Below are 26,768 nucleotides of genomic sequence, written 5' to 3'. Positions count from 1 at the left end.
ACATGCAAAATGAAGGAACTGGCAGCTGAAACTTTAATGGTAGGAAGTGTAGACTGAATACTTGGGGAAAAAACACAGTAGCTCTATATGACAAAAAAGTCCTATTAGCATTTATGTACTTCAAAATGACAAGCTAGACAATTCTAAATAACTGTGGGGCTTTTGGCTTTTGTTTTAAGTAAAACCGTGTGTTGTAAGTATAGCTTTACTTACATTTTTTTCCTTCAAAAGCTTGTTTCTATTATGATTATGTAGGATTTTGAACATTAACACAGTGCCTGTCATTGCTTTGCACCCTGTATATTCCATCCTTTGTCCGTGTTGTGTTATTAACTTAAAATATTATCAGTACTTGGACCTAGATAGCTTGAGGAAACACAGGGAATCCCATGCAGGTATGGTTCCTGAATCAGCTGTCCCTATGGAAAAACAACTCAGTGAAAGGGAGAAATCCATGGAAAGTTAAATAATGATGATTCCTTTGTGTTACGTCCTACTGATGTAATGCTGTGTTTTGTGTGGGACTGGAGTTGGGTTTTAATGCACTGGAAATAACAGAGGGTGGGCTGGGAGGCAGCACAAGACAGAAGAGAAACCTCATTGCTGTGAAGGGGTTGTTTCAAGTAATGTTGGTTTTGTTTGTTTGTTTTAGTTAAAATGAACGTCTTGCCTCAGGCGGTCCTCCAAAGCCCAGGGGAACATCCCAAGTTCATAGAGCAGTCTCTTTGCCCCCCATTAGACTTTGCAAGGTAGGTACCTCTTCTCCTTCAAAGCATCATTTTTGCTGTGAGCAGCTTCAATCAGCTGTGCCGAGGTAACAAGTTATGTTTGCTCTTTCACAGTATTTAAAACTACGAAAATCATATATTACCGTGATTCGCAAAGCAGTCACACGGAGAGAGAGGTTTTCCAGAGCAGAGGTTCCTCTGTTCCAGCTCAAAGCTGAGTCCAGGTGGAGAGAGCCTCTTTGTTTATTTCTTACTTTATATACATTTTTGGGTCTGGCCAAAGATTGGCTTTTTGGGGTTTCCACCCTTCAGCCTCAGTGGCCAAACCAGCTGTCAGTTACAATTGTTTTCAGGTTAGAAATATGCAAACAAAGGACAGAGAATGAAAAACAAAGGATTTGTTTATGTGTACATATGTGGGAAAAAGGTAGAACTGCTTCTAATATTGCACCATAGCTAAAGATCTGACTCCATTTTATGAAAATTCAAAAGGCTTTAAAAAACTCAGAAAAACCAGGGTAACAATCATAGGCAAGGAAATCCTCTCTTAGGAAAGTTCCACAATTAAAAGAGAACAAAAAAGAAGGTGTCCACTGGATTAAAATGTATTTCTCTTTAATAAGTGAGTGATTTAAAATTAAATAGAAGCCAACTTACAGGTGAAGTAGACTCTTTTTATACCCTCTATGAAGTACTGTGAGTCATTATGGAAACACCAGAGAAATAAGGACAAAGCAGCTTGGAAAAGGCAAGTGACAACCTCTGGAAGAAAAGGAACGGTGTCATTTAGCAAATGCCATCCTCATCTGAATTCTGTAAAGAGAAGCTACGTCCATGCCAAGTCACAGTCTCTTTTCTTCACACTGAGTAATCAATTTATTTTAACATTTTTAATTCTCATAGCATATCAGAAGCCATAATGTTTTTTGTGAGTTGATGGAATTTCCTAGTGTATTTTTTCCTAAGTATCACCTGCCCACCTTCTCTGTGTTATTGCTACATTAGCATCATCAATAATAACAGAGTCAGATGAGTATTTGTTATTTTTAGTAAGCTCAACTCTTTATGATGGATGACCATGTTTGTAGTTGTATCAATCCAATACAGATTATTACAGAACTTATGTAAAAAGGTTTTGCTTCTTGTCGGGTTTTTTTTCCTCCCCTTGGCTCTCGTTTTCTTTAAGTTTGAGGGTGTTACCAATCAGAAGTCAGAAATTTATATTTTGGCTATAAGGCAGGTGGTATTTTAAATTGTATATGATTTTTTTAAATTTATTTATTAAGATACCTCTGTAAAGACAATGGAAAGGCATCAGGACTTTCACTCATAGATCACTGCTTCAGTTTGGGGGGTTTGACTTTCTCGCCTGTCTTCCAAAGATCTTCCTAAATTTTGATTATTCTGGTGTGAAAATTTTGATATTGAATACATTTTGGTGTTGATTATTAGTGAATTTTCATGGCGATATCCATAATAATCTGTACATTTAGTCAGATCAGCAGCAACTCCTACAAATTGTGTTAAGTGCAGCCTCAAAGCACAAGCCTCTGCTGGTGCCATTCAGCAGCAGCAAATTCTGGCACAAATTTAAAGGCACTATTTGTGAGGGAAGTTTTCACTGTTACATTGTTTAAAATACAGATATGTCAAAATATCTCTGCTTTGCTTAGCTATTTTGTTTTCATTTAAATGAACTTCATGAAGTGTCTTCGGAATTCTCAGAGCAATAAGGAGCGTGACATTTATATTAGCTAACATTATGAAAAGAGTTTACTCTCATCACTGTAATGAAAGACAACAGTGCAATACAGACAAAGAGCAAAGTAATGGATTTATGTGGAACATTAATGCTGGATTTCTTTTATCTTTGAGTGATTAACCAGACAATCTTTGTGCTCTTTCTCAGAAGAATAAAAATACATTCACATTACTTTTATAAAGATAACATCCTCTACAGTTGGGATATCAGATTCTGTTTACATACACCTTATGGTCAGTAAGCACATATTACCCTTTCCAGGCACCTGATGTGTATCAGAGTGAAGATGCAGAGATATGGTGGCTGAAGTGAAAGGTGAAATGGTGCACAGTTCAGATTTAAAACCTAGATCCATGCATCCTGAAATTTGCTCTTTATTTTAATGACCTTCAGATTATCCCCTCAGTGGAGCACCTTTTGCACTATGCTGCTCAAACTGTGGAAAGCCAGGAGCAGTATTAAAAGATTGCATTGCACCTAGGAAAACATTTTGAGTTGGATTTGGGAATTCTTTTCTTGATTTGCCTTTCTTTTTAATTTTGAAGAAGCTAAATGTGAAATAGATTGGACCACTCTGGTCCATACTGATAATACAAAAATGTAACAGTTCTGATTTAGGAAACAGCTTAAATATGGATAGCTTAATCAATTATTACTGATTTAGCTAATACACAGTTTCTTCTAATTTAGATAGAAATATTAGATAACCAGATCCCTGAAAGCTAATACCGCCTCTGTTTTCTTTCAGAAATAAAGATTTGAAGTAGCTACGGACCAAAACATTAAAAAGATATTTGTATGTGCTTATAGAATGTCTGATATATTACTTTGTCAATATTTCAGTGTTTAGCTCTACTTGGCAATGATAATATATTATACATGCTGCAGAAGTCTATGTTAGCACCTTACAGTGTTTCTTTTTTTTTTTTTTTTTCATTTAGATTTAGGATTCATTTGATCAAAGAGAAAGATGCCATAGATGATTATTTGGCGAAGAATATCAAAGGAGTGTCAAAACAAGAAGCCGCTGCGTAAGTTGGCTTTTTTGAGGCATTTTAACATCCATAAGTTTATTGTTTCCTTTGTTTCTAGTCATCATCATAATTTAAATTTAAAGTTCCCTAGGCCCTACTCTTTTTTGTGGAACTTGGCATTTAAAAATTGAAGTTGATATTAAATAATGATGTTTCGTTTCTCCTGATGTTAAATATATCAAAGCATTTATCTCCTTGGTTTTACTAATTTGTATATTTACCAATTAGATCGGATTTGTAATATTATTGTTAAGATTGTGTCACTAATTATTACATTGTGCTGCCTTTTTTTTTTTTTTTTTTTCCCCTTCTCTTTATTTTCTGAGCCTTTGTGAAATATCTCCTTTGGGGTGGGAGCTTAGTGTACCGACATACACATTCTTGTAATTTTGCATTACTATTTAGCCAAGCCCAAGTGCTGACTTCTGTGGTGAAGCATTTAATACCCCATTAGTTATTTAAAAACCAGTGAATGAAAGAAATCTAGATAACTTTTGATTTCTTGCAGCTGAGGTATTTACATTTAGAAGTTACAAGAGACTCTGACTGACTTATTCTTCTGGAGTCTTTTAACAGATCTGGGGTTCAGCACCATCAAAATTAATGAAAGAATTCTAACAAACTGGATTGCTGGTTGCTTAAGTGAGCTGATTTATTTATTTCAATATTTAAATAATAAAAGGATGCATATACAAGGGCTCTAGGCACCTTAACAATGAATATTGCAGGATCACCCTTGCAGCATAAAAACATTCTATCAGTCAGACAGGAATTCCACCAGCTAGTTTCTTGCAAAATATGCCACTTTTCTCCTTCCTAGCCTGAGAATGTGTCTGCAAACCTTCCCTAAAAACCTCCACGTTGAAATCTAGAAAATGACTCGAAGTATCAGACCTCAGGGAGCAAGCACAGAACTAAGCACCTTTCCTTACTGTCCCCCTGGTTCCATGCCAGATGTGGAACTGGCTGCCCTGCTCGTTACACTCAACAATTGTCACAGGCTGATTTGCCTTCCTGGGGAGCCTTTTAGTCCTCAGCCCCAGTGGATTTCCACACTCCATGCCGGGGACACAAGTGTTCTCCCTGTGGTGATTACACAGGAATTCACTGCTATTTTAGGAAGGCCTTGAGGGTTCACAGTGCATTTTACAAACGAACAAAAAAACCCCAAAAATCCTCCTAAATGATGTTTTTATATCCAGACCCTGAGTCTGAATGTTGCAGAAAAGGAAATCAGCAAGGACATACACAGTGAAGTAAAAATTTTATCATATGTTCTGCAATACCTGTGCAAAGTGGAGTTTTGTGTTTTTTCCAAAGTTACCAAAGCCTCTTAAAAGATTAAACTGAAATATCATATGTATTCTGGTTTATTTCTATGGAGATTTTTAGAGTACCGACTTTAAAAGGTTACATTTTCATGTTCTGTGCATTTAATTCTTCTTGAATTTTTAGCTTTTGATAATAAATCAGCAGTTATGAAATTTCTCTGTATATGTGTAATTTACTGATGCTCTTCCATAACCTTGATTAACTCATCTGAGAGCAAACAAAAGGTAACGAACTAACTACACAGTTACACTAGTACTATGCTAATCTAGTTAGAAAAAACGAAATGCATCCAATGTAACCCAACCCAATTTATTGAGTAAAGCAATGCCGTGTCTGTAAATGATCTTACTGAAAACAGTGTAATGCTTGGTATGTCTCAGCAGGCAACGGGTGTTATTATTTAAAAAATATGAGAGATGGCTTGTAATATGCTGTGTAGTTTTTCAATATTGTTTCCATTCCAGAAGCAGATTATTGCACTTCTTTATAAGAGGACTGAATTTCCTTCCCCTGACATATAAATATCTGTACTTTTGTTTAATATTGAGGTTAACCTAATATGCCAGTGATTATTTCATCAAGACAAATTCTTGTAGCAACACTCCTGCTTAATATTAAACACCCTTTTTTTAAAGTGTACATTAGGCAGACAACAAATTTATTATCTCCTAAATAAAGGAGTGTATAGGTAGTATCACATTTATGGGAAAAGTCAATATTCTTTAAAATATTCCTCTAAAATTCTGTCCTTCATAGTATTCCTTAAAATTGAGATTAACTATTGAAGGAAAAAAAGGTTGCAGTTATTCTTGTATTGTAAAATATTGTTCTGTGTTCCAAACTTCAGCAAAAGAGAAGAATTCCATTAAGTGTGTTCATGATATAATCTGATTTTTTTTTTTTCCTGTGGAAAAATGAGGAAATGTTTTTCAGTTTTTTTCTTTGTAATAATTTTTTGTCCCAGGTTGATATGATAGAGGAGGGAGAAAAAACAGTGCTTAAGAAAGATAATGCTTAAATTATATTAAAACAGGATATTGCTTTGTTTTTTCATTGGCTTTGTTTTGCTTCCTTCTCAAAGACTTGAACTAGAAATAAGAAGTGAATGTGGTGCAAGGATCTGGAAATGGTAAAAAAGTAAAAGTTCATTAATGCAGAATGTGAATGCTTTCTTGCCACAGAATCGGGCTTTTGTATGAGGAGGCTGGTTGACTCCCATGGCCTTCAGTGTGCTTTCCTTGATACTTTCTGTTCTTAGTCCTGACTCACCAAGTCATTAACAGCTCAAAATCAGATTGCAGTAAAAATTAAAAATAGTTCATACGACTGAACTAAGAGTCAAGAAGTTCATGATGAACTGTGAAGTCAAGCATTTTTCATCACGAGATTGATTCCAGGATTGAATCTTAAAATTAGTTTAGAGCCTAAAATGGCCAGAATTTCATGGTGTCATTCTTGTTGCCCAATCTTGGCCAGAAAGATCAAGTACCAGTTCTCTCCTCTCTGTACAAATGAAATTTGTCGAAAGAGGACCACATCATCAAAAAAGAGTTGAAGACTAGAAAGAAAAACTTTGAAATATATTTGATGAGAGGGATAGCTTAACTGTAACCAAAAAAATAATTACCTTAGAGGTGTTACTACATATATTTTAAATACATTTGAGTTGAATGATGGAGTTTTACTGTCCTCAAGACTCTGGCATTCAAATGAAATCCAAATTATTTATTATACAGAGATGGTAAAGGCTCACCTAGGTATGCAGAAAATTTGTATTTGTGTTTCCTGTCTCGTGAGTGGTGGATCAGTGTGTTATGGAACACTTGCTTGATAAATCTGTGTCAGTAAAGACAGGCTCTGAGATTACTTTTTTTCAGGCAGGAGACAACATTCTCTTACATGCATTCTGTCAGATGTTTTCAAGACACAGTGGGCTGTTCTGCTTAGAATTCTCCAATGGCTGGCCCACTTTAGGATTAGCTGAAACAGAAAAAGGCAAGGGCTTTAATTCTCAGGTATGCAGTATCCCCCAGAGCAGTTGTTGGCCATCTCTGCCAATACTGGGAAGGTGGATCATTAAACTACTTTTCAGATTGTTGACTGCAAAATGGAACATAAAATTTCTGCTCTAGCAGTGATGAGTGACGAATATAGTGAAGTGTAGCTTCAGTAAACTCCCTGCAAAAAGAGCAGAGGGGCTTTCACCCAAATTTAACTGATCCAGCTTGATAACCTCAGCCATGTGATTGGTTGAGCCAACTCAACCAATTTCAGGATCCAGACAAATGCTTTAGAAGGAGGTGGATGATACTTTTGAAGCACCTGTTTGTCTCCATTGCTTATAGGCAGATCGTAGGGTGCTGAGCTCAGATGTTGACACATAATTTACCACTCAGTCCCACACTGCAGAACTGTGGAATTTTGAAAGCTGTAAAAAGGATGAGGTAGTGGTCTGATTCCTGAGGCAGCATTTTTACAGGAAGGTGTCAACTGCAGAACAGAAGTGAGCTGGCATCCATTTCGAAACTTCTGTTGGTGCCATCTGGTAAAAGATTATTCTTCCATTCTTTAGTAGCTGTCACCGCTACCACAATAATTTAGTAAGGTGACTTCTTAGGTTACTCAAAAAATAGATAGGAACCTTTTTTTAATTGACATCATATTGCCATGTTTTCTTTTTCACTGCCTGTATTTTTTACTGGGGCTTCCCAGTTTGGAGGGGCTTAGTTTAGGCATGGGGATTTTGTGCTGTAGGGTGTATTTGACCATTTCTCTCTAAGTGAGGCTCTTGAGGGATGGAAGAGGGGCACTACCAAGAAAAAGGGTAAGGAAAAACATCTTGTTGGTCTGGGATTAAGGTAAGAAAGGAGATGGTGCATCTATTAGTAGCAAGCTTGCAAAAGCCAGTTTGGGATGCAGACAGATAATGTGCAGGTGCAGATTTTCCCTTGTATTTCAGCCCTTGATTACACATTGAGTTCCAGTGATACACGGCTGCGTGCTGCTTCCATTTCCTCTGTGTGCAACACTGTGGAGACAGAGGGACAGAGGGAAGCTCACGGAAATAGCAGCAAACAGAAGGAAGTAAGCTTCTTTCCCTTTCATGTTCAGTCCTAGCAAGACTTTGCTGTTCTTCCTGATGTCAGTCTTTGGATGGGACCTGTAGGCACGTTATTGCCCTCTTTGTTCACATTACTCTGGCTGAAAACTGGTGGAAAGTTGTGTAAACTGATTTACATTTTATGAGGGTATTTCTTCACTTCTAGATACTAAAAACTACAGAAGAGGGTAAATGAGAACCAAAGAAGTTTATTCTTTCATGGTAAAAGAAATTTTAAATTAAGGCACTCTGTCCCAAACTCCCTGCTGGTTGTGGAAAGGGAGATGGCACAAGTCACTTAGTGAGCTAGATGATAAATTTTAAATTCCTTTCACAATATTATTTAAATATGTATTTTTTTCTGTCTGAATAATTCCTAACAATCTTGCTTGCCATGACCAGGATTCAATGTTTATTAAACAACTTTCAAAAAGAGATTTTAGAACTTAGAGGCACACATTCTTTTTGGTCAAATGAGTGATCTCTGTGAATTTTGGGCCTGATAAGCATATTATTAGTGTAATTAGGCAGTGATCTGAAGAACAGAACTGTGTAGGAAGTGAATGGTTTGCCTTTCCTAAAGAAACTTCTCTGTGCATTTGTGTAATGTGAAAGATTTTTCTTGAAAAGGTTAAGAAAAGTTCTAATCAACTTCTGTACATTATGTAGAACTTCATTTTCTAAACTCTGCAAAAGAAAGTTTCATATTTAATGGGAAATCATGAATTATTCCATTTATTATCTACTTCCTCCTTTCAAAGACATGATCTGGATAAAAGGCGGGGTGAATAATTTCAAAAAATACAATACATTTTTAATGGGAAGGTGCAAACTACAGATTCTCATGACTATTAGCAAGTATAGAGGAAACAGAATTTTACTTGCAAAAACTCATCAAACTCTTGCAAAGATAAAATACATGACATACTTTAATAAGGAAGAACACAGTGAGATGAAGTTTTTCTTTTTTTATGTAACTTGTTGTTTTTACTGAGTCTGGTCTTACAGTTTTTTAGTGCTTTCATTTCACAATAGTTCAACAATATTTACTACTGAAGATAATGTACAAGCAGTACACAACTGACTTCTATTTTTAAAGCACTCCATAAAGGTGAAGCATCTCTAACACAGAAAAAGAGATCGAGATAAAGAAGGATTGTCTAATCTGCCTTGGTACAGTCATGACTTCCTAATAATTTTCACAGTGAATCCTGTATTGTGTAAAATCCTCGCTTTTCCTTTCCTCTCAATCTCTGTGTGGTCTATTTGTCCTTATCCTACTGAGTAAATTCAGCTGGGGACTTGAATAAGAGATCTTCTAAACAAAAGCAAAAGTACTATAGGAATGGTTCATGTCAATACTGCAATAAATGCAGAGCCTTGGATAGGTCGTAACAGCAGCTTGAGCGGTTACAGAAAGTGAATAATTATGTTTATCTGTCTTGCACACTGCAACAGAAACTTGCAGAGAAATGTAGCAACTGCTTTGATACCATGCAAGTCAAATGGACTTCAACCTTCACATGTTTCTAGTGCCTAGTCCATCAGGTCAGCTCTGAAATAAAAGAGGGAAATTGAGAAATACTTCATTTTGATAAACATGTTTAGTTAAGGAACATTCTTAATCTAGAATGAAAAGCGGAAAGATTAAAGAAGATTTTTTTTTTTTTTTTTTTTTTACTGATTGTGCTGGAAATAATCACAGGTGTGTGTACTTTCGTAAGATGAACATTTTTATAAGGGTAGGACTTTTATCTTTAGTGTTTTCTTTGCATTTATGTTTAGGGACAGAATGTTTCAAAAGTTCATTGCTAAACTTATATTTCCATTTTCTGGGTTAATGAGGATTCTTAATTATTACAGTACTTACAGTCATTTTAAAACACTTTTTCTGTGTCATCCTTTGATGTTTATAATTGATTAATTTTTCATTTTATGTAGCTTTGAACAAAAGGGAGTTCAATATATGTGTTCTTTGCTACTGACAGGGTGTGTATCCCCCTTTGATTGCGTGATTTAGGTTAAAGCGTGGTTTGACAACAATCCAGTGACTGAGGCAGCAGATGAAAAACACTGTATTGCTAAAGCTGAAAGTTCTTGTACCTACATATATATTGTATAAAGTAGCTACATCTCTTTTTTATATATATGCTTTATTTTCATCTTTCTAATTATAGTTCCGGGTAGCTCCATAAAGCTTTTCTTCTTTAAAAAATCTGTATTGTTACAAGTCAGTTCCAAGTGACATTCTTCCCTCCCACGATGTGTACAAATCGTCGTGCAATATTTTTTATTGATAATTAGAATAGGGAATCCTTTTATAACATTTTGGGGTTTGTGGATTTTATTCTTTTTTTGTAATAAGATATTATCTATTTCAAGTTTGTAATTTGGAATTAAAAAGCAGGCACCCCACCCCAATGTAATTTAACACTCAGCCTTAGTAGTAAAATATGCTGAAGTGTAAGCTAACTGTCTATTACTGCTTAATGGCATTTACTGTACTGTCATATCTTTTTTTAATGAGATTACTATAGTCTACAATTTAACATACTACCATCCAGTAAATATTTCATTAAAAGAAAAGTATTTAAACGGACAGTCTTTAAAGCAGGATTAAAGAGGCTGTGCCCTGATGCAGTTAAATAGCTTTGTATCAGTAGCAGTGCGTGGTGCTGCAATGTGCTGAGTGCCTGGACCATCCAAGGGCTTGACTTACCAAAATAACTATGTGGATAAATTTTCACAGAGAATTGGGATAGCACAGGACTTGGATGCATTTTTAAGTTAGCTGTATGCCCATCTTTGGTAGGTTGCAGCTCAGGGACGGGGCAGTATAGACATCAGCAGTGTGAGTTCAGGGGTTGACACCACTGGAACCTGGGTGCTAAAGGCAAATCCTCACCTTTCACATTTTCCAAGTGTTTGCATGAGCACTTTCTGTGTTCAACAATTCCCTGCACAAATTTTGGGCATGGGTCACCAATGGTGTTGCAAATCTGTTCTTGCTTTTTGGCTGTCCAGCTACAATTAAATAGTAATTCCTCTTTCAATTCCTAGGCAGAGCAGCCTAAACTTGTAAATTCTTACATCATATTTGGCTTTTTTTGTGTTTTATGTACTATATTTGTTTTACTTAATGCATATATTTTTCAAATTTTAGGGAGGAAATGTTGATATTTCTATGTTTATGATGTGGGGGTTTTGCATGTAGGTTAAGCAAAAAGTAGCTAAGTATTCACATACTTTATGTAATCTTAATTTTCTTGTAGATTTATAGACAGGCAATGGGGAAGTAAAATAAATTTGTTTAAATAAACTTAAGCAAAATATCTTTATTATTTTTTCATAATTTTGTGATGCTTATCTAAGGCATTTATATCAGTCATTGGCTTGCCAACTGCAGAAGGAAATCCCAAGTGGATGAAAACTATTTGAATACAGTTTTTAAACATTATAATAATTGGTAGAGTAATTATTTTACACTGGGAGTACACTTTAATATTTTATATACTCTCATTTTTTAATCCATGCCTTTTTGTTCATTACAAAATGGGATTGCTACAGTACAGCACAACTACTTGTACTGTAATCAGCAGCTGGAATTAACTGGAGGTATTATTAAGCCCTACAAAATCTAAATATATGAAACCTAATATTATATATATATATATGTATAAAAATCTGCCATCTGAAAGTAGTAGTCTTCTGGACTTATTTTGCATATGTTTAATTGACCAAAACAGGAGGCATGGAGAATTAAGCTCTTAATAAATGACTCTGTTACACTATACTGACTATTTTAATTATTTCGAACACCAGATCCTGCCTCTTGGCCTCTTAATTTCCTTTTTCTGTCCCCTCTTTCAGTGTAGAGGGGAGAATGCAAATAGCTTTATTGAAGAGGATTTTAAGTTGAGGAGAATGTTGTGTGGTGCTGTGCTGATCTCCCAGCATTGCTTAAGGGTCTTGTAAAAGTGCAATACCATAATACAGGAAAATCCTTGAGACTGGAACGACAGTGTAATCTTATTGAGCACTTACTATTTATTATTCCTGTACTGGTAAAGGCAGACTAGAATCAGGTTCCCGTGATTTCTCAGTGTGACTCTAGGTTGTTTTGTAATAGCAATGATAACGCAAAAAGAAATCCATACAAAAAAAATACTGAAGTAGCTGTATAGTTTAGGAGAAAATGAAAATGCTTGTAGCAATATCTGGGTGCACTTAAATTAAGCACAGTGTTAACAACAGCAGTGTCTTTTCAAGCTCACCGATCCACATTCAATAAGTGCGATATTACCCGGCACAAAATCGTCACCTGTACCAAGGTTCCACTAAAATGGCAGCTTGAACTTCTGGTTATTTATTTGATGCTGAAAAGTCTTGTGACACACAACCCCCCATCATGACACAGAGACTCTCAGAAGCTCACAGAATTTTTCAGCATTTTCTGATGGAACACTGCATCGTGGTAACTGCTGGCGCAGGACCAGATTCACCTGGAGCTCACAGCCCGGCTTGTGCAAATAAACATTTAGCAACATCAGCAGGCAGCAGCAATGACAGAAATTAGTACACTGGCAGAGGATCGGGGGATTCTTAGCATCAGCCAGCTCTGTGCTGAGTGTTGTGGTTCTCATCTCTTGGGTTTCATGGATGAAAAAACCCAAACCAGTTCTGCTTTAAATTAAAACCAGGTTAATCGGTATCTTTGTTTTAATCATAAATACATAGTGATGCTCCAAATTTCATTTAAAAATAGTTTGTTTTAAAAAAAAATCCATCTGAAACCTTTTTTCTCTGGCGTGATCTCATGCTCACCCTAGGGAAGGGAGGACTTTGTGTTTGCAGTCACATCACATCCAGTTTTGAAATGAAACCCGGCCGACCTTACAGAGCTGTCTGCTCGCTCTGGTCCGACGCATCCCACGGCTGGCGGGCGGCCGTGCGGGCGGGGCGAGCGCCTTGGCGGCCCCGAGCCCCGAGCCCTGTGCCCGGTGCCCTTTGTTGTGCGCCTGGAGCCGCGCGTCCTGCCTGCAGTTTCCCACATTTCCAGTAGATGCCCCCAGAGACCATTAAACCCCGGGAACGGCTCCGCTCCGAGCCGAGCGAAGGGCGCTCAGCCGCCTCTCGTTTCCCTCCTGGAAGTAACATAATTGTTCAAAGGAAACCTCAAGTCGGCGCGGACGAATGTAGAAAAACAAGCTCGCTTGTTTAACAATAAACCATCTTTTCTTAGGTAGCAACGTTCAAAAGTGTTTCGTGTAAGGTTGCTTATTAATGTAGAAACGTACTACACTAATGCTAACAGTGGGGGTTTATAAAATAAATCACAGAATCGTAGAATGTCCTGAGTTGGAAAGAACCTTAGGTATCAGGTTTTGATACTGATATTAGAAATCAAGTGATCTTTAGTTATCTAAAACATGAGTTGTTCTGCTTAACCTCAGATTGTACACGCTGCATGGCATCATATAAAGCAGGATGGAAAGTGTTTTGAGGATTGAGGATTTATAGTTTATCTCAAGGTATGATGGAAAGTTTACTGCTCTCACCTATACCACGCCTCTGTCCAAAAGAAGTGTTTGATGAGGGGAAAAAAGGACCCTGGAATTTTCATCTAGAAACTCTTTGATAACTGTAACAATTATAGATTTCATTGCAGTGTCAAGCTATTTTAGGAGACACAAATACCATTTATCCCCATAATACCATTAATCTCTTGCCCAATTTTATTGTTTGTGTGTGATCAGTTACTTGTGGCTTGTATGTTACAGAAACTTAAGGAAACAATAGTAGTAGTATTGTGTGCTTTTGCATTATAATTGAGATTACTTTTATTTTTATGCCACTAAATTTGAAGGGGTTTACAGTAGATAGCTTCACTGCTTGTGTGCTAAAATCAGTCCTGTTTGCCTCAGAAAAAAAATGTGCTCTGCACAGTAGGATTACCTCACCATTATTTCAATTTCTCGATTAATTGGGATGGGATTTATTAAAACACTCTAGACACTGTTTTTTAAAAATAACATGTTTTATTATATGCTTTGTTTTCCTGTACTGGTTTGCTAATAATGTTTTCTTGTCAGGAAAATGCACTTTGACTTCAAGTAAAATACATCAGTCTACAGAAAATAACATCTTACATGGACACAGTTTTCCTATTTGTATGAATACCAGTTCTACACTCAGTGAGCATGCAGTGAGTGTTAAAAATTACCTGAATGACATTTTGGGTAGTGAGTGCTGAGATCTTTTAGCACTACTTCCTTGTTTACTTCCAATACATCTTCTGATCTAATGCGTGCACACACACAAACATACATGGATCCCATTGTGTAAATAAAGAGGCATGTGTGTGCCTGCTGTGCAGATTGTTATTCCACTTCTCTGAGGATTCAGTCCTAGGCCTTTGGAAGTTGGTAGGAATTTTTTACCCATGCTCTTCAGGGGTTTTGTTTTGGTTATTATTATTACTATTATTACTATTATTATTATTACATAGAGTTTTTAAACAGTAAAGAAAAAAGGTATTCCATATTAAAAAAAAAAAAATTAGAGAATACATTGCATGGCATTAGCATAGCATCCTTACGGTATTTTGAAGCTATATACTGTACATTTGATATATGTCAAATATAGCATGTTCTAGCAAATTAAAATTTAAATGTTTAAACATATTTCACATAACCTTTTATAAGATAAATATTGTAAATTTTTATGGTGCAGAATAGATGTAACTTTTCCCTTATCTGTGTGAGCAATGTGTGATTTTTCAATCTCAAAAAACATCTATTTATATATTAAACACAAATTCAGTACTGTCTGGTCTGAACCATGTCAGGACTTTTTAATATTTTTATGCTCAGTTCTGCAACCGAAATGTGAAAAATGAATGTGAAGGATTAATGTGCATCTGTGTAGTAAGAGATTTTATTTTAATTAGGTCAAATATGAAATAATGCAGATTATTTGCTCCCTATATCTTATATTGCTGTCTATTATATTGACACCTAGCTAAAAAGTTTTTCTCATCAATTCCATCTTATCAACATTGTTAAAGAATTGCAGTAGCTCTTTTTAAGATCAACGTATTAGTCTCATTGGGCTATTATTTGTTACACCTGAATTTACTACATACTCTATAAATCTAATTTTTCAGAATTCCATATTTATTTTAAAGCTGAGATAATTTGAATTTAAATGGATTTTAATTGAAAAGGACACTCTTGAAAAGAGTTTGGAAAGTTAATGGTATATAGAAGATAAAAGTAACACATCTGGGTCCTTGCCATTTTACTGGGATAAATGTTAATTTTCCCAGACTGGACAACCATCCCTTCAAGCCTTTACATCTGTACCTCTGTGTTGCAGTCCCATGGGACTCATAGTTTTCTCCAGAATAGGACACAATGATAGTTTCATGCCATACAAAAGAAATATTTTTATTATTTCCATAAATAATACCTCCAAAGGTGTATTACCATACGAGACTATTTAATTCCACAACTTTTTGATATGTACATCTTATCAGAGTTCATGAAGGTGCAAACTTCAATAAAAATTAATCGTAGCATCATTGGATAGTAAAACTGGGGAGAAATTATCAAACAGTTACGTCACTATACCAGCTGAAGTTATATGCTAAACAAAAAGAAAATAATATCTAATTTTGTTTCTGGCACAGAATTTGTTTGACATTTCGAAGCCAAGCCATCCTGTCCTGCAGCAAAACTATTTAATGTATGTCTATAAAAACATATACATATAACATATAGCAACATATATATAACATATAATAAGTGTTATCGATAACAACACGTATGTTGTTTTGACATGTGCCTCAATTTTCCCGGTGCACTGTCTTAAAGCAAACTAAGGGTTCATTGTGTTTTCATGAACTAAAGTGAACATGATGGGGGGCTTCCCATCAGTCAGCCTTGTTTACCAAATACCTCTTAAAGAATACCAGTGTATTTTTTACCTCTTTTTCAATGTATGTATTGGTATTTATTGATTATTGCCATGTTTGCTTTCCCAGGGTTTGGCATTTGCGATCAGATTCTCTCAGATCTTTTTTTTGAGCGGGGGAAATAATACCCTGCTCCCTGCTGCTGAACTGCAGAGGTCTCCTCCTGAAAGCTGTTGTAGTTATCCGCACTTATTTGGTGAGGTGGAGAACAGAATGCAGGTTTAAAGGCTTAAAATCTCCCTTTCTTATTCCCAGTTACAGGAATTCATACAAGAAGAACATCTGCATAGACATGCTGCGCCAGGGTTATCACAAGTCCTTCTCTGAGCTCCTCACTCTGATCCAGAAGTGGAATGCCTTCAGGGAGGCTGCAGGGCCTGGGTCAGCCATATGGCATGAGAAGTCCCTGGAGGAGCAGCCTGATAAGCTGGATCAGCTTTACCACTTCCTGACCAGGGCTGAGGCAGCCCAGCGAGCAGGTAAATGCGGGGATTGTGGGTAGCGGAGCAGCGGGAGCCGCAGCCGCCAGTGCCTGGGGGAAGCTTCCAAATTGTTTCATGTATGAATTTGAAACGCTACTGCATCTTAGCACATTGCAGCCTTAGTCAACTGAGCTGTATTTATAGAATAAATGATTAGGAGCTGCAGATATCAGGAGAGGTTTTGTTCGGGGAAGGGGAAAAAAAAAAAAAAGTAGAGTGTATTTTGATATGCTCAGAAATGTTTGATGTATTTACAGCTTTGATAACGTCTCAATTATTTTCTCATAGTTTTATTATTTATTGTTTTTCTTCCTCCATTGATTTGAGTAGCTGGTTTTGTATTAGAAAATTTTAATAGGTGAAATGCTATTTCACAGTAATATTGCGGAGTAATAGTTTTATAAATCTGTTTTTATTAAATACCCTGTCTGCTAACTGTGTTTGGATTTGTGACTGACTTAAAAAGGATTGTGAACATGTCAAATAAAATACAGCACACGGATGTAACATGCCACCTGTGAATTACTAGATATTAGTGAAGACATAACTCCAAATTACTGTATTTCCTCTATTGCCTACTATTTACTAAGCACTCGTATTTATCATTTCCTTTTACTATAAATAGTAACATAACTTACTCCATCTTTCTCCATTGGAATAATTGTAGGGATGGAGGCAGATAAAGCTCTAACTGCAATCCTGTTTCATAGCTGAGTTGATTTCACTGTAGTCATCTTGTTTCAAGTTGCATTTTGTTTATTGCAAATATGAAAACCTACAGTAAAGCCTGTGAGTTAGTAATCTAAGCTTTTGACCATAATTTAGAGTTGGGAAACTTCATTTCAAAAAAGGAACAGCAAAAGAAACCCTTTTGTCACTTAAAAAAAAAAAAAAAAAAAAAAAAAAAAGGTTATTTTTAATTGTTTATTTTATATTTGCCATGAAAGCCAAAACAGTGTTTCTTTATTGAATTCACTGTAATTCTTGACCGGAAGTCCAGCCAGCCGTATTTGGAAGGAATCTCCAGCTTTGCCTGGAGTATGACTAAAAGCTTAAGGCACTTCTGTATCTTGCAGAAGAGAAGAAGTTCGGGGCTTGGACTGCCCTGGCAGAAGCATTCTGCCAATATTTGATCATCAGAAAGTACTAGACACGACTTATCTCCATGGGCCTGCTCCCTGCAGCCACCTGAGGGACTTCATCCTCACTGCCTTCAGTGCATGATATTTTTCAGTGTTACAGGCTGATGTGTGACAACAGAAGTGGCAAACAGGCTCCCAGAGAGGCAGGGCACTGCCAAATGTGCAGTTCCTGCCCTTCTCCCACTGAACCCAGCATTTCTGGTGGGCTGGGCTCTGTAAGTCTTTCACCTCTCCCAAAGACAAGGTACCACCACCAGCTTCCTGATTGTACCTTGCCTCTAGGAGGGAATATCTGCCAACTTTGCCTGTTGATTAAAATGAAAGGAGAAAAAAACAATGAGGACTTAAGAGCTGGCAAGCACTGTTACTGAATTGCTAGATCAGGGCATAGTTTGGTTTGATTTTTTTCACCAGTTTCAATGCAAACCTTTTCACTAAGGTCTTGTTCGTATAAAATGAGGTTTGAGTTGCCTGGCACATGAAGGGGTGGATGATAATTCCTGTTGTAGGTCTGAGATCCAGCAGTGCTGTGAAGATTCACATGAATTGTGGAGCTCATCAAACACTAATTCAGTAGTTCTGCTAATCCGGTTACTCTCTGATTCTAATCAAATTGCTTGGGGCTCTGCCTTATCATCTCCTGACAACTCCAGTTGACACCGTTTAGGAATCATTCAGGAGTTCACCTCAGCTGGAACTTACCATGACAGAGCAGCCACAACATCAGCTGACCTGCATTTGCCCTTCAGCTGCCACAGTTGAAGCTAAAAAGGGTGAAAGTAATATTTGGGTCAGCAAACAGTGAGAGTTTCATAGCATAGTTGATGTTGCTAGTATTAGCTTGCCTGAAATTTTACCTATCTCAGGTAACAATTGTGCTGAAAAAGTGGTAGCAGCTATACATAATGACCATACAAAATTCATGACTTCTAAGTTTCTTTTAGGAATTGAAACTTCATGAAATGTTGGGGTTTTGAACCTGGAGTGGTATGTGAATACTTTGTCAGTAAATAATTTTCTTATTTGTTATTTAATTTTTCTCATCTGATATTTTTGGATCATAGAGTATTACTGTCTTAATTTTGAATATAACTTAGAACTTCTAATATTAGAGTTTTATGGTACTTACCATAGTGTATAGAGCAAGCTATGTACACATTCAGTTTTCATATTTATTGGTGGAAAATGTTCATATTGTAATGGTTTCCACAGTTTATAGTTCTAGGATACTACAATTCTGGATGTAAATTATTTGCTTGAACTGAATCAGAGCCATCCACCACAATGAGCAGGCTGATATCAAAGAGCAATTTCTTTACTGCTGGGTTTGAAAATAGTAACAGTTTGTTTACCAGCATTACAGCATACGGACTGATTGCCTTTACATGCACCAGTAAAGGTTCTCTGTGTTTTTATTTTTAATAGAATATTTTGGTTGAACTTCAAATCATGCAGGACTTGTCTTTTTTTCTTTTTAAATTCTCTATTACCAATATTTTGCTGTGTGCAAAGAAAGCAGGGTTTTTCTTCGTCCTGTCCAGCTTTAACTCATTTTGTTGCATTTGAATATCTCCCAGGTATTAAAAAAATAGAGTGGGATCTTTAATCCTTGCAGCTTCTCAGAAAAATGACTGATGGAGTTATTTTGCCCCGAATTCAGCATTATTTTAAAAGCACTGGCAATATTGGCAAATGCTTGATTCTATTTTTATCTTGCCTTCTTTATACAAGTAAAGTAAATGTTTCTGACTCCAAAATTGAGAGAGTTTTAATTAATTCTTCAATGTTCCTTTATCCTGGACTAGCCTCTTTTTTTTTTTTTTGCTAGATCTGGTTTCCGGAAAAAAAGGAGGAGGTAGTTGAGCTGTTTAAATATATGTAGTTGTAGGGCTTTTTACAAAAGAATGCAGGATAAATGCCAGAGTAATGGATCTGTACAGCTCAGTATTTGATGTATACAGTGATTTCTTGGCACATATACTGGGGGTTCCTTCAAAAGGCAAGTTACATTTTGTATTCATCAGTACTGTATTTATCAGCTAGAGTGAGCTGGTTTGCTAGTAGCTGTTGAAAGGAATGCAAAGCAAGTTCCAGCTCAAGAACAATTAAAGGAAGAGATGTCCCAGCTGTTAACTCTGCTTTGCCAGAGCAGGAATAAAAAACCAGGGAAAATGCCACAGTTCAGTGGCTGCAACCTGTATTGGGCACTCAGCGCTGTAGTGGCAGATCACTGTGCCAAAGCCAGAGGATGGAATCCTTGGCTACGAACATGCCTTTAAGAGGGCAAGACACTGCTTATTAGCTGATCACTGGAGCAGCTGCTGGAAACCAGGAGTTAAAATCCGGGAGCTGCTGCCTTTCTGAGATTCCACCTGCTCCTGGTTCCTGACCCCACTCAGCCTTTGTGCTTTGCTGTGTGCTAAATGCTGAATCTGTGCATGTGCTGCAGGCTGCTGACTCTAGTTCTAGACAGTACCAGATATACAGTTAGAAAGAGGTGACAACTTGCCTTTCTTTCCCTCAATTCAGTGTAGAGAAAAATTTTGATAGTATGAGTTATCATTAGTGTTTGTTGTAAAATATTTCTTTTCATAAAGAATATGAAGAAAGTATGAGTATTTGATATGCTTCCACTGGAAAATCTTTGTCCAGCATAGTCAAGGTTGAAAACAGCATTTTACAGTAGAAAGCTTTTCTGTAAGATTTCACACTTATGCCTGAGTCTTGTGCAAGAAACATTGGAAAAAAAATGGAAAGTGGTTATGCATTAAAAGAAAAAGGTATAATAAACCCTCTTTTAATATTTGCTTGGATGAGGCATTTGTTTGCTTTTGAGGGGCTGGATAAGGGAACAGTGTTTTATTTTCTAAGCAAGTTTGTCATTCCCTACTTAATATTTTATCACAGGAAAAAAATGCAGCAGTTCCTGGAGACCAGTGGAGAATTTTATTATTTTTGCTGTTATCTTACAAAAAAAGTTGAAGTAATTCTGTCCAGGAAAGAAGCCAAGCCATCTCAAAATACAGCCACTTGTAGAACTACCATTGACTTCAACAGAAGAAGCACTTTTTAGGAAATTTGTGTAGCGTATTTTTGTTGCAAATAGCTTGGAGTTCCCTTTTAGCATTCCAGATTACCAGTTAATTGCCTCATAATATTATTATCATTAGCTAATTTTATCCTTTACCCAGGAATATTATAACCTGACCATTTCCTTAGCATTTTTGTGTAGACCGTGCATTGATTAAACATTTTCTCTTTATGTACCAGTGTCGGGAGTGGTGTGCTCTGTGCGCACTCTAGGAAGCAGACTCTGCCTGAACTTGGGTTTCATCGTGCTCACAACTCACATTTTCACTTTCTTCATTTGTGGGCTTATGGCTAAATGTTGAGGCAAAAAGCTTATCCGTTTATGAGTAAGCTCTCTGGAAAAAGGGGTGACTGAGGAGTCCTCTACCTATGGATGTAGAGGCATCCTTGTTCAGAGCAAGCAAAAGGGAGTGGTTCTTTGCCACGTATAGATCCAGGTGGAAATAACTCATTGCAGCGCCATATTCAGCTGCAGTTTATGCTGCTTCTTGATCCAACAACTTCCATCCTGGATCTTTCTCGGTGTGAATTCTTCACAGCATCAGCTGTCTTGATTGTAAGTCACGGATTTTAATCTTTCTGGCAAAAGAAAAATTAGTCTTCCAGCACCATGTTTCATTCTGACACAAAAATTTACTCCTAGTGACTTAATTTACCTCAGGCCACTCCTTTGTGTCTTCAAGAGTGAAGGGTCAGTTATAATCCAGCTATACATACATAGTTTAAACAGCTAATTGAAGTGGAGGATGAGTGTTAACACCTGTTGAGAATGTCCTTTGTCTGGCAGGAACAAGGGACTGACTGGTGGCTTCTTGAGTGGAAACTACTGAGTCATAGCTGGATGTTGAAAAATTTCTTTCTGATACCTGTAGTTTAAAAATCAGTGCAAGTTCTTGTTAATGGAAAATGGGAATGCCTGCCTCTTTTATTCTTCAAGGGAAACACTGAGCCAGGATCTCTTCATGATATTGCCGTCTGTTCTCTAAAGACCATTTGTGCACTTCTTTCCCTTTCTTTCGCTACATCCTGTCACAAATGAGATCATAGAGATATGGCAGCAAGTTGTACTTGAATTGCACTAGGATGGCTTGCTGTCTTTGTGTGTGTTTCTTTTCTCTCATTTTAGCCCTGTTGGGGTTCCCAAACTGCACCTCACTATCCCTTGCATTGCATTACTTAGTAGTTGTCTAGCTGAGCACGGCAAACATGCAGACATGGATTTGAGTGATCCTCCTCTGTTCCATGCACAGCCTTGCTTGCCATGGGAACAGCTCTTGAGAGGAACCCAGGAGCAAAGGTATTATTCAGTGAGCTGATTAGGGTCAGGCTGAGCTGTGCCTAAAGAGATCCTGATAGACAGCAAGGAATACCCTCTGTGTTTAATATATGGGGTGTAATCTTTAAGCTTAAGTTGAAAGGTTGTTTTCTTTTAATCAGTTTAACAGGAAGATCTCAGGAAGGTTTGATAAGACAACTCTCCTTTCGTACATTAACACCCGATTAGGGTGTTGTTTTTTCATTTTTTTGATCAACAGACACATAAAAAATATTTGTCTACATGTATTTTATAAACAGTTGTAAAGAACCTACTCTACAAAATCAGAGAGTTCAAAGCTTTAATATCTGAACTACTTCTTAGAGATTTTATAGAAGAGAGTATTTACCTATTCCTGTGTTCCTCTCCTGGGGATGTAGAAGTTTGCTTTCACTAAGTCTGATACGTGAGCTTTACCACTGTAGGAATAACATTGATTAACTTCTTGATTGGTAACTCAGACTTTGAATCAGGAAGACAATATGACTTTTAAAAGTCTGGGGTTTGGGGGTCTGTTTTATGACCACTGTGTCTGGTCAGCCACTGTCCAAGACAATGCCAGGGACATGGTTGTCTTTGTGCACTTCTCATTGTTATGCACCGGCAGGATCATCATCAGAGGGTCACATGAAAGTTCATTCAATCAAAGCCATGGCCGTAGCTGGAGTCTGCCTCAGGTCACTTCCATCCCTTGGGATTTGTAGGGCACTACCTGAAGTTATTTGTTTAATTCTATGTCACATAAGTGCCTTGAGACTTTGCAGCAATGGTTTCGGAGGAGCAAGTCTGTATCCAGTGTGTCTGTATACAATGATGATCCAATTATCTCTTCTCTTTCTGGGTTATTGCAATCATTTGTATGCATCCTCTGGTACCTTTGAGTTCATTTTCAGTTAGCTGTGATCTGTACTTAATGTGTATGGTTATCTTTATGTTAGTGGTTATAATTAGGTCTTGTATTTCAGTGTTCTCACAGTTGTATGTTTGTAATCATGGGAAGCTCTGCCTCTACTTCTGAGATAATCTCTGAAAGCATTCCCTTGTGCTGCAAGCATTGTTTGAGTCAGGATGAGATAAATCTCAGCCAAGAAGTATGTGCTTTTCTTCACTGAGAGGAAAGGGAACCTAGCGAACTCCTATCTGTATCTAAATTGGTTCATTTGGAAGAATCTCAGCTGGGTCTTGACTTTATCTCTGTGTGTTGTCCTGGTTTTGGCTAGGATAGAATTCATTTTCTTCTTAGTAGCTGGTACTGTACGGTGTCTGGGATTTAGTATAATATTGAAATGTGTGATAGATAATGATGTTGTGTAGATGTATAAATATATCTGTTATAAACATATACAAATACAGGCATATATGTATATGTGTGTGTGCATGTGCACAGGTAAATATATTAAGCCCAACCCAGTTTTGTTATTTCTGTTCCAGAATCATTTGAAGAAATTTTAAGAGGCCATTGTACAAGAATAGTCTTAATTTCTAATGTATGAATATGTTTTATATAACGTAGGCTCCAGGATATGCTGAAAAAGAGGCACACAAGAGGTGCTTTTGCAGTCCCGAGAAGAAACAAAAAACATGAAAACTCACTGCCGTGAAGATTATTCAGATTATGAATACATGAAGTCTTCATATCAATAATGATTCCCCTCAAAGCTGAATTTTGAAACATAAGCTGATATTTTGGTTTAGAACCTTAGACGCAAATGATGAGATGATACTCTAAATGCAATTTCTGGGCTATTTAATTTTTTGTTATTTTGAAGAGTTTGTGAATCACTCCTTTCTTGGAAAAGATGCTATCTCTTTTAAAGTACCAGAAATAGAAATGTATACAACACACATCACTCCAAAATCATAAGTTTATATGTTTCAATGGGAATTATTAAAAAGGTAGAAATCTGAGGTTATAACTTCATGGAGGGGAAAATTCTGAGAAAATAAATAAGAAAGCAAAATAATAACATAACACAAGGAATAAAAAAGTTATTATTCGCGATTAGAGGAATGAAATTTTAAATCAAAATATGAAGTGTTCAAGAATGGGGAAAAAGGTTTCAGCTTGATTTCAAAAAACTTCAAGCAGGACAAATTCAGGCAATGTTCTCTGAAATGACCAAGGTGGAGAAGAAAGTAGTAGATGAACATCTTGAAGACTGCAGACATGATTAGGAAGTAGCCCTTTTTCTCAAAAGAATAAAGTCCTTACTGTGTTGTGCAACACTCTGAAGACCTTTATGAAGATATTCTGAAGTCTAAAAATGGTCACGACAGAGAGAATGTGACATTTACATCTCTTCAATGAGATTGTATGTAATTCGTAATTTTGAGATAGAACATACTGGAGATGAGGCTGACAAAACCCTCTTGTGTGGCTTAGTGATGAATTTAAAGTACTTGATTGACTAATTGCTGCTGTATGTTCCAGAGAGTGCAAGTTATTAAATTGCACCTAGCACTGCATGGGTGGTGTAATTTACAGTCATTAAGCTCATCCTTTTGCAAGTTGGCTTTTCCTCAATTCTTCTTGTAGATAACAGAAGAGAACTTAACTGCATCGTTTGATTAAAGTGTTTTGATAAGGTTATCATGGTTTTAAAACACTTGGGAAAGATCTGGACTGTGAGATCTTGCATCTGCTGAAAAGATTTATTTTTCCCAGTTGATTTCTCTGTAGTGCTCCATACACAGAATTAAGAGGGGTTTTTATTTTCTCCATTTTCTCTCTTTTTTGAGCAAAACTTACAGATTGCAGAACTCCCAAAAACAAAGCAGTTCTGTTCACATGTCCAGCTTAACCAAAGTCTCTTACCTGCTGCCAGCCTGTGCTTCTTAACTCCTTCTTTACACAAATACCTGGAAATTCCTTAACAGCCACAAACACACTAAGGAGCCCACCAAAACTGTAATGGAATTTTAGCTAATTATTCAATTTCACCTCTGGCATGAGGAGAATTTGCACAGAAAATTAATTTATGTTAGTTATGAAACTTACAGGTTCATGCTCTACTTTATTATCTCATAGATTTTTCAGCATCTTATAAGAAATAGATCTTTCAAATTCACTTTAGGGAGGAGCAGTATGGTAAGATTCGTCAGAAAAGTTTTAGATTTCTACTCCAAATTAATAAAGTTTTGGAATAATTCATGGCTGATATCTTGTGGGTGCTTTTTGTAGGGAAATAAGCTGTTATTCTGTAACTTTAAATTGTGGATAATATATTTGTGGATAATTTTGTGTTGCCACTTAGAATTGGGACTTGCAGGTTTTTTGCAAAATTTGGGGATAATGTGTGTTCATTCAGCTGTCTGAGATGATAAAGGTTAGAATCCAAACTTCAGGCCATTGAGAAGATCTGTAACTTTGAGTCTCCCCCGCTTTCCACATTTGTTCTGAGAACAATTCCTTGGTGAAGTGGGGTGGGGGGGGTCATAGGGAAATGGATGCAATTTCAACTTGTCTTTAATTTCTAAGAGTGCTAAGGTACTAAACATGTACATGGAATACATGGAAACTCAAAGCCTCTCTTGTAAGTCCTTCTTTGAACATATAAAATTGTATGAATTTATGGATTGTGTTTGCAGAGTGTTCTTTGTGGTTCTTAATCTCCATCAGCACAGTTGCTACCTTAGAGGTGCAAGTTTTGGAAAGCTCTTTGGTCTTTTCAGGGCCCAGAGGCTCAGACAAATGCTTCTCCAGTCTTACTCTGACTTCTCTTTTGACTAGCCTGTGTTTTATCCAGGTTCTGTGTGTTTTATTGAACTGAATTTTGGTTTTGCACACAGAAATGAGAACAAAAATATGTTTTCAATTGTGCCTAATTTGTAAGGTTATAATTTTCCTCTTGTATTTCTCTGAGTGAACATGTAGCAAAACTTGATGGCATTTGAATTGTGGAAATAGAAATAGTTCTTCATTTTAATTATGATTATTGCTATAACATGCAAAATTTCTGAACACTGATGATAATCTAACATTTTTTTTGTGATTTTTCTTTTTAAAGGGCACTATGAGAAGGTGTATGATAACCAGCTTATCTTGGCCTGCTTTTTCAATGACCCTGAGGACAAATGGTTACGTAACTACTTTTATGAGCAAAGCTATAACACTGCTCAATTAGTAGAAGTTGATGGTGGGAAGAGAAAGGCACAAGCATCTGTAAACATGGGCCTCATCAGAGAGGAACAAGGTAAGGCACTGACATCATAAAGCTGCTTTGGATGGCATCTGTAGCTACACAAACTGGGCTGAATTAAAAGAGCTGTGGACATGTAGTTCTGTAATGTTTATTCCTGCTTCCAACTTAGATAGACAGCCTATATTTCTATTCTTTTTAAAATGACCTTCTGGTTCTCTTGAGCACAAGTGGCACTCTCTTTGTTGGTACGTCACTGCCACGTTGGTGTTTGCTTCAGACTTAGACCTCACCACAAGCTCCATTTATCCATCCACATCCTTAAGAGAGTCTCTGAATTTAGAAGATAATAATAGAAATAACTAGAATCATAGAACAGCCCAGACTCTAAGGGACCTGGACAGTTCATCTGATCCAACCTTTCATGGGAAAGGGAGACTAAATGAAATTATTTTAGCGCCCTGTCAATCGCATCTTAAAAACCTCCAGTGATGGGGACTCTACCACATCCCTGGAGAGCCTGTTGCAGTGAACAGTGGTTCTCACTGTAAACAATATTGCTTTCTCATCTCAAGGTGAACCTTGTTTCTATATTTAAAAGCACATATTACCTCTCATGGCAGAGGAGTTTGTGTGTGGATAGCAGTCTGAGTATAAAGGTATAGAGTT

The 26,768-nt window shown here is 36.8% G+C and overlaps 1 protein-coding gene across 1 annotated transcript in view; it reads left to right on the top strand.

Annotated features, from left to right (window-relative positions):
- The first annotated feature begins 657 nt into the window (after window positions 1-657).
- The window catches only part of TTC29 (tetratricopeptide repeat domain 29), a 68,124-nt gene continuing 42,013 nt past the window's right edge, over window positions 658-26,768 (top strand). Inside the window, exons 1-4 of the mRNA XM_040065442.1 lie at window positions 658-749; window positions 3,438-3,521; window positions 16,187-16,410; window positions 25,968-26,153. Coding sequence (XP_039921376.1) covers window positions 658-749; window positions 3,438-3,521; window positions 16,187-16,410; window positions 25,968-26,153 — 586 coding nt within the window. The remainder of the gene's footprint in view (window positions 750-3,437; window positions 3,522-16,186; window positions 16,411-25,967; window positions 26,154-26,768) is intronic.

Source organism: Hirundo rustica, chromosome 5 (assembly GCF_015227805.2).
Source record: "Hirundo rustica isolate bHirRus1 chromosome 5, bHirRus1.pri.v3, whole genome shotgun sequence".
NCBI lineage: Eukaryota > Metazoa > Chordata > Aves > Passeriformes > Hirundinidae > Hirundo > Hirundo rustica.
Note: the sequence above shows the minus strand (reverse complement) of the source record. Positions and strands in the feature narration are given on the sequence as shown.